The sequence below is a fragment of the Rana temporaria genome, chromosome 7 (genome assembly GCF_905171775.1).
Source record: "Rana temporaria chromosome 7, aRanTem1.1, whole genome shotgun sequence".
In the NCBI taxonomy this organism is placed as follows: domain Eukaryota; kingdom Metazoa; phylum Chordata; class Amphibia; order Anura; family Ranidae; genus Rana; species Rana temporaria.
In genome coordinates, this window is record NC_053495.1 from 68,917,571 (window position 1) to 68,932,049 (window position 14,479).

At 46.3% G+C, this 14,479-nt stretch overlaps 1 protein-coding gene across 2 annotated transcripts in view; it reads right to left on the reverse strand.

Moving 5' to 3' along the window:
* ZC3H7B (zinc finger CCCH-type containing 7B) overlaps positions 1-14,479 on the reverse strand; it is a 418,789-nt gene that overhangs the window by 246,672 nt on the left and 157,638 nt on the right. For both annotated transcript variants that reach the window (XM_040359565.1, XM_040359564.1), the window contains exon 10: positions 12,363-12,615. In XM_040359565.1, the coding sequence (XP_040215499.1) occupies positions 12,363-12,615 (253 nt within the window). The remainder of the gene's footprint in view (positions 1-12,362; positions 12,616-14,479) is intronic.

Genomic DNA, 14,479 nt, shown 5'->3' on the forward strand with positions numbered 1-14,479 from the left:
AAGAAATGAGAGTGAGACAAAACATTTTTTGAGCATTCAATTAATTGAAAATAACGATTAAACTGAAACACATGTATAAATGCACTTTAACCACTTAGTAACTGCCCCATAGACAATATACGTCTACAGGGCGGTTGCTTAACTCTGGGAAGGCGTACATTGATGTCCTCCCAGAATGGCGCTCCCGCGCGCCCCGTGGGGCGCGCACACGGGAATGTCCATGACCGTCGGGTCCAGAGGACCCAGCCGATCACGATTCGCGGGTAAATTGCTGCTGATAGCGGCCGTTTACCATGTGATCGCTCCGTCCAATGACGGAGCAATCACATGTAAACAAACCGGCGTCATTTGATGACGCCGGTTCCTCCTTCCTCTCTCTGTACCGATCGGTACAGTGTGAGAGGGGGGAGCGCGGGTGTCAGCAGCGCTGTGGATGGATCTGTGACTATTGCAGTCACAGATCCAGCCATCCCTGCAATACCCCCCCTGCGCAATACTCTGCAATACCCCCCTGCGCAATACCCCCCCTGCGCAATACTCTGCAATACCCCCCCCTGCGCAATACCCTGCAATACCCCCCCCCTGCGCAATACCCTGCAATACCCCCCCCCAGCGCAATACCCTGCAATACCCCCCCCCTGTGCAATACCCTGCAATCCCCCCCCCCTGCGCAATGCTCTGCAATACCCCCCCCGCGCAATACTCTGCAATACCCCGCCCCCCTGCGCAATACTCTGCAATACCCCCCCCCACCAATACTCTGCAATACCCCCCCCCACCAATACTCTGCAATCCCCCCCCCCACCAATACTCTGCAATACCCCCCCCCACCAATACTCTGCAATACCCCCCCCCCACCAATACTCTGCAATACCCCCCCCACCAATACTCTGCAATACCCCCCCACCAATACTCTGCAATACCCCCCCCCCCACACCCTGCAATACCCCCCCCCCCACCAATACTCTGCAATACCCCCCCCCACCAATACTCTGCAATACCCCCCCCCCACCAATACTCTGCAATACCCCCCCCCCCCACCAATACTCTGCAATACCCCCCCCCCGCACCAATACTCTGCAATACCCCCCCCCCCGCACCAATACTCTGCAATACCCCCCCCCCGCACCAATACTCTGCAATACCCCCCCCCCCCGCACCAATACTCTGCAATACCCCCCCCCCCCGCACCAATACTCTGCAATACCCCCCCCCGCACCAATACTCTGCAATACCCCCCCCCCCCCGCACCAATACTCTGCAATACCCCCCCCGCACCAATACTCTGCAATACCCCCCCCCCCGCACCAATACTCATGTACATATGCATTTTAACCACTTCCCGCCCGCCGGCCGTCATGACGTCCTTGACTTTGTGCAGGGATATCTGAATGATGCCTGCAGCTACAGGCATCATTCAGATATCATTTTTTTCAGCCGGCGATTCCCTACACCATAAGAACAATCATGTTGGCTGTTCCGCCTCTTGATTGTTCTTACGGGAGGCGAAAGGGGATGTCCCCCCTCCCTTCTCCCTCCGGTGCTTCTTCCGACTCACCGCTACGATCGAAACGAGGATCGTTTTTTTTTTTTTCAGGCATTCAAGCCTAGAGGTGAGATGTGGGGTCTTATTGACCCCACATCTCACTGTAAAGAGGACCTGTCATGCTATATTCCTATTACAAGGGATGTTTACATTCCTTTTAATAGGAATAAAAGTGATCAAAACATTTATTTTTGGGGAAAAATGTGTCAAACTAAAATAAAGTGAAATGAACAATAAAAAAAAAAAAAATTTTAAAGCGCCCCCTGCTCGTATACAGAAGCGACCGCACACACAAGTCCCACCCACATATGGAAACGGTGTTCAAACCACACATGTGAAGTATCGCTGCGAACGTTAGAGTGAGAGCAATACTTTTGGCCCTAGAGCTCTTCTCCAACTAAAAAGATGTAACCAGTAAAAATATTTAAAGCGTCGCCTATGGGGATTTTTAAGTAGCAAAGTTTGGCGCCATTTCACGAGTGTGTGCAATTTTGAAGGGTGACATGTTGGGTATCTATTGACTCGGCGTAACTTCACGTTTAATATTATGCAAAAACATTGGGCTAACTTTAATGTTTTTTTTTTAAAAAAAAACGTGTTCGAAAAATTGCTGCGAAAATACCGTGTGCGATAAAAAGTTGCAACGACCGCCATTGTATTCTCTAGGGTCTTTGCTAAAAAAGCATATATAATGTTTTGGGGTGCTATGTAAAATTCTAGCAAATAAATGATGATTTTTACATGTAGGAGAAATGTCAGAATTGGTCTGGGTGTTCCAGAACGCCTGATGGTGCTCCCTGCATGTTGGGCCTCTGTATGTGGTCACGCTGTGTAAAAGTCTCACACATTTGGTATCGCCATACTCGAGAGGAATAGCAGAATGTGTTTTGGGGTGTAATTTGTGGTATGGGGGGGGCGTGGTCTGCCAGCGCCGGAGATGGCTGCCTAGACTGAGAGCTCGTCAGCCCGAGGGGAAGAGAGAAGCTACACAGGCCCTACCAGCTTCACCATCGAGTGCCATCCCCACTCAGCAACGACCGGACACCACGGGGAACAATGTCCAGAAAGCGGATGACGGATCCGCAGCCCAAGAAGCTGACGGCGTTCTTCTCCACGCCACAGCACAAGGTCAGTCAGACCAAACATGGCGGCGGCGGCTCCAGCGGCCTACACAGATCTCCCTGACGAGATCCCGGAGATAAGTGTCGCCCACAGCCCTCCGCTGTCCCCTACTACCAGAGCGGGTGATAATCCCCTCACAGGAAGCCCGGCCAAAGCCCGAATGCGGCTGGAAAGCCAGCCGGCGGCCTCAACACTAATCGAGCCCCAGGCTTTTAGTCCCCTAAAATCCAACCAGGCCTTACAGTCATCCATGGCGTCTTTCCCCACCTCAGGCCAGCCAGTCATGGACACGACTTTAAAAGACATGCTGCTCTCACTACAGGGATCCTTAATGTCTGATCTGTCCTCCTTATTTACTAAAATGTCAGCTGACATGCATGCCATGGATGATAGAGTTACCCACCTGGAAGATAGCATGGAGGAATGCACCTCAACTGTAAATGACCTCATAGACTCCATGCATGAAGTGAAAGACGAACAGTCCTGGATGAGGCGCAAAATCGCAGATTTGGAGGACAGATCCAGACGAAACAACGTAAAATTGAGAGGAATCCCTGAATCGATCCTTCCGATCGACCTACCTAGATACGCCAAAGAATTAATGCATGCAATCCTCCCAGATGCGGCACCTAGAGATCTAATTGTGGACCGTATCCACAGAATCGCAAAGCCATCGCACCTTGCTGCCTCTGTGCCCAGAGATGTGCTCATGAGAGTTCATTTTTTCCACGTAAAGGAAAGACTCCTCATAACAGCAAGACTTAACCCACAGCTCCCTGGGCCTTATGAAGGCGTCTCCCTATACGCTGACTTATCCAAATTTACTCTGCAACTGAGGAGGCAACTCAATCCTGTTACCAAAGGGTTACATAACCACAAGATTCAATTCAAATGGCGATACCCAGCCACACTGCTGATCAACAAAAATGGAGCTACTCATGTGATTCACAGCCTGGAAAAGGGGCTTCAACTGCTCCACACTTGGGGGATACTTCCTGATCCGCCACACCCTCCGGAGACTCCCATGGCCCAAAGGGGACCGCGCCTACCACGGCACTCTCCTGCCACGCAGGCTACCTAATAAGCCGTTCGGCTTTTGAGATCATTGGGCCTCTATATCTACCATTTTATTGCCCCTCGGCTACCAGCCTTTCCTCCATTTGTTTTCCTCACTGTTTTTGTTTAGTGTTACTGCTTCACTCTGATTTGACTTTGATCCCCTCATAGTGGCTTAGCTGGGTGTATCTGCCCTCTATCCCACCGTTTGACTCTGTTGGTGGACGTCCCACCTGTTTCAGTTACTGTCCAGAATCCGATCGACCTAGACCTTACACCGTTTCCTCAGAATAACTTTGCCTTTTTACAGATACAACCTACCAGCGCCGATTTCCCACAAACGCCCGGCCACCTCTGGACTCGCTGGGTGTCATCCACTGCCAAGTTCCGAGACACAGCTATCCGAAGCCCACATCTAACCGTAAGTGACTAGTCCAGCTCCTGGACGCACACACCTCACAATGCCACTCAACATACTGTCCATTAATGCCAACGGGCTTAATCACCCGGCCAAGAGACACTCCTTATGGAAGACGGCCCTGGACCTACAGTGTGATATTGTGTGTGTTCAGGAAACTCACTTCATATCCACAGCGGCTCCGGTCTGCAGCCATAGACACTTTAACCAGGTTTTCTCCGCACCGTTTACCTCCAAGAAGAGAGGTGTGCTGATTGCAATCAAGGACTCAATTGCATTTCAACTGAAACAGTCAATCATTGACCCGGAGGGTCGCTTTATAATCCTTATTTGTACCATTAACAATGTTGTGTTCACCTTAGTTAATGTATACGCTCCGAATGCCAAGCAGATGAGATTCTTGCGAAAATTGATGACCATAATTTCTCCCATAAGGCAGGGTCGTCTACTACTTTGTGGTGACCTAAATCTTGTACCGGAGGTCCATATAGACTCCACCTCTGCGGCCAAACGCAGAGAGTCCCCTCTGAAGGCATTCATGAGCAAACATGATCTTTTTGATGTATGGAGGTGCGTGCATGGGGCGGAGAGGGACTACTCCTATTTCTCTCCCTTCCATGGTACGTACACGCGCATTGACCTATTTTTGATAGACAAGTGGTTACTGCAGGAGGTTAGTGCAGCGGACATCCATACCATATCCTGGTCCGACCACGCCCCCATCACGCTCTCTGGCAGATCTGCCGAGACGAACGCAATCATCTCTCTGGAGAGCGAACAACTATTTATTGCAACACCCCTCCTACTCTCCAGGAATCACAGATGAATTGCGAGAATACTTTAACGACAATGTCGGCTCTGTGTCGGACCAGGGTGTGGTGTGGAATGCACACAAAGCATTTATCAGGGGAGTGTTGATAAAGACCAGCTCCCAGTATAAGAAAAAACTACTGCAACAGATTGACTCCCTTACCTCCCAGATAGATGACCTAGAGACGCAAAACAAATCACATACCCTACCATCACGATCGGCACAAATATTATCCCTGAGGCAGGAACTAAGACTTCTTCTTCTGCACTCCTTTGAGAGCATGCAGAGAAAGCTGAAGGCCGTCTCGTACTCCACGTCCAATAAGGCGGGCAAGGCTCTTGCCCGGAGAATCAAAGGCCGCAGAATAAAGAGTAAAATAGACCATTTATTCCATCCTCACACAAAAGCAGAACTTAGAGACCCCCAAAAGATAGCAGACGCTTTCAGCGACTACTATAGTGACCTTTATAATTTAAATCGCGATTCTAACACACACCAACCTACTTCCGACGATATCAAACGATTTCTTGACCATGTAGCTCTACCTGAACTGACGATAGAACAACTGACCCGCCTAAACGATCCCTTCACTACCCAGGAGGTACTAGCCATGATAGCATCACTCCCAAAGGGGAAATCACCGGGCCCAGATGGCCTCTCAGGGGAATACTACAAACAATATGGCGACATACTAGCCCCACATCTGACTTCCCTTTTCAATACTGCAGCCTCCTCCTCTAAATTCCCGAAAGAGTCCTTACAAGCAGTAATAGTCACCTTGCCCAAACCAGGGAAAGACCCCGTACACCCGCAAAACTTCCGCCCCATCTCGCTTTTAAACCTTGACTTAAAGATTTATGCTAAGACACTAGCCACAAGACTGATTGACATAATGCCAACGTTAATTCACAGGGACCAATCCGGATTTATGACGGGTAGGCAAACTTCGGACGCCACCAGACGACTTATTGACATACTTCATTATGCCAAGTCCACCGGAACGCCTTCTCTGCTCCTATCTTTGGACGCAGAGAAGGCGTTCGACCGGATACACTGGGGCTACCTTCAACAAGTCCTCGAAAAATTTGGATTTAAAGGCCAGATCCTGAATGCCCTTTTAGCTTTGTATACCACACCCTCAGCCAGGGTATTCTCAGAGGGCATGCTTTCCAGGCCGTTTGACATATCTAACGGTACGAGGGTGCCCCCTTTCCCCGTTGATTTTCAACCTACTAATCGAACCCCTGGCAGAGCACATACGACTGAATCCTAAAATAACTGGCTTCAGGATTGGCCCTCAGCACCACAAAATAAGTCTATTTGCGGATGATGTTATCCTCATGTTGTCCAATCCCACATCCTCCCTAGTAGAGACCCATAACACTCTGCAATGGTTTAGTAAAGTCTCTTACTATAAAGTGAATACCACTAAATCTTACGTATTGGACTTGGGTTTGGATGCCACCACAAAAAACCTACTACAAATTAACTGTCCCTTTGCATGGGCCGACAGTGACGTATCATACCTGGGGATCAAACTCACAAGAAAATCGAAAAATCTCTTTACAACCAACTTCAAGCCCTTCCTTGCCAAACTCCAAATCGACGTACAGACCCTTGCCAAACACGAACTGTCCTGGTCAGGAAGGCTAGCAGCTTTTAAAATGATATACCTGCCCCAGGTACTTTACTTATTTCGGGCTATGCCTATACCCATTCCCAAATCTTATTTTAGATCCCTCCAAACGCTACTCAACAGGCTATTGTGGCAGGGGAAAAAACCCCGTTGCGCACAGCACATGCTGACCAAACATAAACTAGCGGGTGGGGCCGGATCTATAGACTTCGAAGACTATTATTGGGCATCAGTTATGACTCAGCTTCGGGACTGGTTTCAGGCGCCTCCAGGCGCCCCTTGGAGCCGTCTGGAATCAGCTTTACTCCAACACCACGACCTAAAAAGTTGGGTACTGGGCATCCCACTAGGAATCCCCATCTCCAGTTCACTCCCACCAACTATGAAAACAGCCGCCATGGCATGGCGTAAAATTACAACCATGGGCAACACTTCTGAACACACCTTCTCCCCACCTCTCCCAATTGACATTTTACAACACCTCACGTCAGACCTCTCCCTCACGAACTGGAAGTCTCAGGGAATAGCTCTCCTTGGAGATATCCTCCAAGACAGGTCACTATTACCGTTTGCTCACTTGCAAGAGAAATTTGGCCTCCGTTGTACTGAACTCTTCAACTACCTTAGAGTAAAACATTGCCTTGATCATATCGACAATACAAGTTACACCATACCTCTTGGGGTATGGACGTTCCTGATAGCAAAAAAAACACACACTAAGGGAATATCCTTTTTTTACAACCTCTCCCAACAAAAATGCATATTTTCCAAATCAAAACCACATCTCCACTGGGACGCGGATTTGGGTTGCACCTTCTCCGAGTCGCAGTGGCAGACAGCCTTAAGCTCCATATACAAGTCCACCAAGAACTCTGCCTTCTGGGAACTAGCACAAAAAATATCCCTACGGTGGTATCTAACCCCCACAAGGGTAGCGAAATTTAGCCCCTCCACGTCTGAAAACTGCTGGAGATGCGACTCCGGTAGAGGAGACATCCTCCACATCCTCTGGTCATGTCCTCTTATACAACCGTACTGGACAGAGATATTTTGTATTGTTACGGATATCGCTCAGACACAGATAGACCCAACCCCTGCTCTGGCACTGTTGAACTTGACAATTGACGTAGTACACCCCAAATACTGGGTGGTACTCACCAACGTTCTCCTTGTAGCAAGACTGGCTATCACTAGACTATGGAAAACCACTCAAATACCATCCATGGAACATACCATAGACCAGATCAATATACATTACAACTACGAACTGATGTTGGCATCCAGCGAGGGCCGCCTCCAAAAGATGCAACACAAGTGGGAACCCTGGTCACAATGGACTAGGTCAGAGGATTATCTGTGAATAGGCCATACGACGCAGTATACCAAAAATATCCTCGCCTGCAATATAGGCGGTGATCTGATGTTTGTAATAAGCATACTTACTCCTGAAAAGTAGTACCTGTTTTCTTTTGTATCTGAGACGACGTAAATATTTGTTTGCCACATATGCATACTTGATCGGAATGCTGACAATGTATACTTACCTTCCTTTTTTTTGTTCTCTTTGTGCAAAAACTTTCAATAAAAACTATTGATTAAAAAAAAATGTGTGGTATGCATATGCTGTTTGTGAGAAATAACCCGCTAATATGAAAATGTTGTGGAAAAAAAATGAAAAAATCTTGATTTTGCAAAGAATTGTGGGAAAAAAATGACAACTTCAAAAAACTCACAATGCCTCTTTCTAAATACCTTGGAATGTCTTTCCAAAAAGGGGTCATTTGGGGGGTATTTGTACTTTTCTGGCATGTTAGGGTCTCAAGAAATGAGAGAGGCTGTCAGTACATCAGATGTGATCAAATCGATCAATTTTCAGTAATTGGTACCATAGGTTGAAGACCCTATAACTTTCACCCAGACTAAAAATATCCAATTTTTTTTTGTTTCGTTACCAAAGATATGTAGCAGTATACATTTTAGGTAAAATTTAATAAAAATGAAGAAAAATTAATTTTTTTACAAAATTTTCGTTTTTTCATTTATAGCGAAAAAAATAAAAACCGCAGAGGTGATCAAATACCACCAAAAGAAAGCTCTATTTGTGGAAAAAAAAGGACAACAAATTCATTTGGTTACAGTTTAGTATGACTGAGTTATTGTCATTCAAACTGTGAGAGCACCGAAAGCTGAAAATTGGTCTGGTTATTAAGGGGGTTTAAGTGCCCAGTGGTCAAGTGGTTAAGGAGTTTTTAAGTCACTTCCATAAAACCGAGTGAAGTGACGTGGCACACTATGTTCAACAAAACTTTTTTTGATAAATCTACGATGTTGTCCAACCCAAGCACGCATGGTTCTGCCCACAAAGGATATTACAAGGGCATATTAAAAACATACACCACACACTGGGTAGAACATGTAATGAACTGTCTTATGGAGAAAGTCTTGCTCAGCCTATCCGTTATTGAGGAACATCCATGAGGAACAGACTGGCAAGTGAGGCAACCCCTCTTCCTGCACTGAAAAATGCCCACTCGATCATTGAGAGAACCTCCGATGCAGGGTTTTGAGATACTAGGGGCAACCATATTCTTAAGAGTCTGTGCGTGCCCTTCTAAAACCACTTGCGGTATATCTGGAAGAAGGGGTCCTAGAGTAGGGTCTGATTGGAGAATATGCCAATGCTTGTTAATAACCTTGGTGATAGATCTATAGTTATTTTTTAAACCCTGTGATAAATCAAACAGTTTGATTAGATGAAGTGTTATTACTAAGCTTATTAGTTTTCGATTCCTGCAAGAGATGAGAGCATCCATAAGGATGTCTTGAGGATAGCCATTTTCCTTAAATTTCTTGATCATAGTCTCGCTCTGAGCAGTAAAGTTTTAAGACTTCGAACAATTCCTTTTGAACCTAAGAAATTGGCCTTTCGGAATGTTATTAATCTAAGCCAGATAGCGACAACTATCATAAAGATGATAGGAGTTACCTGCCACTGGCTTGGAGTGATTAGTAGTATGAATCAAACCTACATCAGGTTTCCTCTCATCTGGTCTGTTACAGTAGGTCTACTCTCATCTGGTCTGCTGGGGATTAAACATGGATCTCTGAGTGAGTGTTCAACAATGACAGGATCTTATTGAAGGGGTGTAAAGCCAATATCACCCCTGAACTGGAAGGCTTATTCAGTTTTTTTTCTTACAGTTTAAAATTCTGCAACATCTCAGGGTGTTCCATTCTAAAGGGTGCCTTGAGTGACAAAAGGTTACGAAACAGGTATAGACAGACCTATGAGAGACAAGCCTAGATGCTTAAGACAGGCCATCATAGCTGAAGCATTAGACATCTTTTCCACACACTCTATCAAAAAAGGATCTACTGTTGCAGCCAAGATCCCTTTTGAAGGATTTAGACCATTTTCCACAGTTTGAAAAATGTATGTGACAGCCAAAATAGGGTGAAGAGAAAGGCTCGCCCAAAAACTTGTTTAAAAGGGATTCTAGCCATTGGTCAGTAGAACCATTAAATGGAAGTAGCTCCCTGTTAAAAAGTGGAAGAAAACCCTCCAATCATCTTTTAGCCAAGGAAGCTGCCATCTTGGTCTCTGCTTAATCTTCAACTACCAATATGCTGCACATGGGATCAGTTAAGACACCAACCATTGAATGGTTTGACAGTTTGTTTGAGAGCACAACCAATGTGACAGTTGCATTCCCGGTAATGTAACTTTTTTTTAAACTGTTAAATTGATGGGTTTACTTTCCACTTTAAGGTGGGTCTATGGCAGATCCACAGTGGGTATAGGCCATTGGTTAAACTCCTACCCAAAAAGCATCATATCCAGTAAGCAGGGAGTTTTCAGACAAGATTACCACAAAGAACAGGTGTAATGGGAAGATCTTTACAGCTGTAGGGGCTATGAACAACCCGAAAAAAAAAAAAAGGCGCCTCTAAGTGCAGAAGGAAGTATATTGATCTTCTGCTATGAACAACCCAAGACTTGAAGCAACAAGCTGACCTTTCAGGAACAGACTACTATATACTGCATTAATAAGAGCCAAAATGGTCTATTGTAAATCTTTAGGTAATGATAAAAGACTGCAATTCTTTAAAAACAAGCTCATCAGGGAGAGACTGGGGTGGCCTCATATCAGCAATGAACTCTGAAGGGAAAGATGAGGGAGCACGCTTTGAGCCTCTGTGGGTCAGAATTAGCAAGGAACTGGGTGAATTTGACAACAAGTCTTGTGTGACTGTAGTAGAGACCCTGGACAAAAAGGCAAAGCACACAGCCTCACCTGACAGAGCTAAGGAGTAATCCAATGATAGGTGGACCCTATAACCATAGGGAAGCAGGATTACAGTTTTCAGACATCGGTACATTCGGAAGGTACAAGACAAACATCCCTGGAACTGTAGGGGGAGTGTGAGCCGAGGTAATCAGGACCACCACCCCCTTTGAGTTTATATACAGATATGTTACATCTTCTTGGCAGTGATGCAACTAAGCTCACAGTATGATGCAAGGCCTCAGATACCCAGATTGCTAGTAGCTAGTGAGGGTTCCGATGGCTAAAGAACAGTCACTGTAGGCAGCAGGAACAAATTGGAGATCGGAATTCCACGTGGCTCTTTGCAAAGCAGGAGAAGCAACAGGAAGATGCTTGCTTCATGTTGAATCGCAGAAAAAGGGAGCATAGCTGACATTAAACCCAGTTTATGACATCAGATCTCAGTTCCTCTGTGTTAACCCCTTCCACAGTAAAAACTGTCAGAACACAGGAAATGTAAAGGCACTCATCAGTCCAAGCAATAAGGAAGCTCCCAGTGCTCAGCCCAATTGGCCTACCCACAGAGCAAGTCCTAATAGATAGGCATTTTTAACAGCTTAGGACCTGAAAAGCACTTTGTGGCCAAACTGTTACAAGAAACGTGTCTTTCCGATCCGGCCATCTGATCGAGTGCAGGGTTTCCTGCGGCACTTTCTGAATAGCCCAGTCATCTTCTGGGACAGAAGGCAGTGGGGTAGCAGCAGGCTATGACATCCTGGGCCGCAGCGAGGCTGGGACGCAAGAATGGAAAAATAAAACATTTGTTAATTGAAAAAAGAGTGGTGGAGGGGTAGTAATTTCTTTAGGAGAAGTTGTAAAAGTGGGTGGAACTGCGGTAAAAGTGAAACCTAGTGCCCAAAGTACACTCTCAGGTTAGCTCCGCTACATGTCCAGTGGGGTCTGGACATGGCACTCAAAAGCTAGGCTCTGAATAGCTACAATTGCCAAGGCCAGCTCAGCTCAATGTAGTGAAGAATCTTGATTCAAGAGACAAAAGAAATCGAATTGAAGAAATAAAAAAGCTAGGAAATAAAAATAAGTTAAAGCTTTTCCCAGCAGAGGTAAGAAGAAAATGTCCATCCTTCTAGGACACTAGCAAAAAATTAGGCATGCTGGTAGTAGGAGGGGTTATCCTGGGCTGGCAAACAGTTTTGTTGTTTGCCAGTGTCCAATTCTCCTGTAGGCAGCAGTAGAACTTAAAAGGCATTTTGGAATTCCTCAGGAAAGGTCAGGACATCAAACCCCTAGCAAAATTTATATCACTAACATATAGAGCAGTGTACACTGGTGTCCTATACTGAGGGGGATACATGAAAGTACATTAAAAACTACACAAATTTCAAACATGTTCAGGCATCTGCCATCACATAATACAGGTTTATTTCTTGCCCAAGATACCAGTGAGATTCCTCTGCCAGAGACTTCACCTCTGGTTCTCATCTTACCATTTACAAAAGTGTCCAGGCTGTCCAATGTCTCCCTTGTGCAATCAAATCTGTCCAGAGTATCCAAGTGTATATCAAAAGAGGGCTTTAGAGGTGATCTGGCTGGCACCACCAGTGGTTTCCGAGTGTCCAGCAAGCCAAAAGAAGCAGGTGGCAGGCTGGATGATGCTGAAAGGCTAGCAGGTCCCAATGTTGACAGCAGGTGATTGCCAGGAGGTAATACTGGTATAAGCTGTGGCACATGTTTGGATGCCTGAAAGAAAATAAACCAGATCATCATTACCAACAACCTAAATCACAGTCTGAGGTATGTAATATTTTAGTTACAGACTGGCAACATAAATGTTGAACTTAAATAGACTTGCAGCATAAAATATTTATTTAAAAAAAAAGACAGAAATTATACTGGATTGGTAGTCAATACAAATTTTGCAGTGCCAAAATGTCACTGTGTAAGCGTATAATACTTTAAACCGGGGGTCACCAACCCATCGATTGCGATCAACACGTTGACCGTGGGTGATGGATAGATCAACACTCCTCTGCTTTACCGACCCCCGCACCTTGGTGCCAGTCTTTCCTTCCAGCCTCCTCCACTGCACTTATCCCTCCGCACAGCAGAAAATCGGGAGGCAGCACAGCTCAGAACGGTGGGCAAAAGCTTGCCAAGTTAACATTTTAAGTTAACCGTCAGATGATTGGTTGCTTGGCGATCCTAGCAACCAATCACCAGCATGTTAATATGGAAATTGAGTTATCGGCAGCATCTCCAGCTACAGCTCTCTGCCCAGAGCTCTCATGGGTCCCGCATCTGTTGTGTACACCTCTTATAGGTAGGATAAGTAATCCACGGCTGTACTGCCACCAGCCAATGCCCTACTGACAACATCCACTTTTAAAGGTAGGCAAAGTTTATATTGGGGGGGGGGGGGGGGAACACCAGCGATCTTTACTCTCTGTTGTTCAGGTAGATCTCCACCTCTCAAAGGCTGTCTACCCCTGCTTTAAACAGTCTGGATATCCAATACCTTTTTTTGTAAAATTCTTTTTATTGATTTTGACAGTTTATATAACACAAAAAAAAGAAAAACAACAACATAAAATAAAAAGGCAGCCGCCCCAGCACAACACTGGGCCGGTGAAAGGCCAACATGGCCTACTTACACACCCCGCTACTAAGTTAACATAACACCCTAGCCCCCCACCCCCCCACCCTTTTGGCTCAGCTCCCACTCTCCCTCCCATGAGACCACCAGACTTTTGACAGGTGTTCCGCCTCCCATTCCTCTCCAGGATTCAATCACGTCACCCCACATCACCCTATTTTACCCAGTATCTGAGATGGTGAAGTTCATGAGGCGACCCATATCTGCCATCAGGCCTTAACCAACAGTCAAGTCAGAGTTATACCAAGCCTGCCATACCTTGTCAAATTTTTTCCCACAACCCCTGGAAAGGTAAGTCGCCTTATAGTATGGCATCATTGAATTGACCAGGCCCTTCCAAAAGCGCAATTCAGGTGCCTCCGGTTTGCGCCATTTTAACAGGATGGCTTTCCTTCCATAAAACAAAAGGATGTTTAGCAGTGTCCGATGAGCCCTGGATGGCACCACCTCCTCCACTAATCCCAGTAAACATACCGTAATTGTCGTCGGAACAGGGGTCAACAAGACTGCTGAGATACAAGAGGTGACCTCCGACCAAAACTGCTTGATCCGAGGGCAGCTCCAAAACACATGCTCCGCCGCTGCAGGAGCAAAGGTGCACCTCCAGCACTCAGCCGGCACCGATGGGTAAATAGTCGCCAGCCTGGCTGGCGTATAGTAGATCCTATGCAGAAACTTAAAGTGGATTAATCTGTCTCTGGCTGCCACCAGATGCTGGAATGGATGTGTCCACATTTCATCCCAGTCCTCCCCCTGGATATCGGGCACCTCACTCACCCACTTGTCCTGCACTTAACGACCGCCCCTGGACTTGTGGCGAATAACTTCTTATATGAAACCGACAGAGCCTTGGGAAGATCCTCTGTGGAGAGCATCTCCTCCAATCTCGATGGAACCGACTCTATGGCCAATACTTTAAATTGAGATTTGAACGCATGACGCAATTGAAGA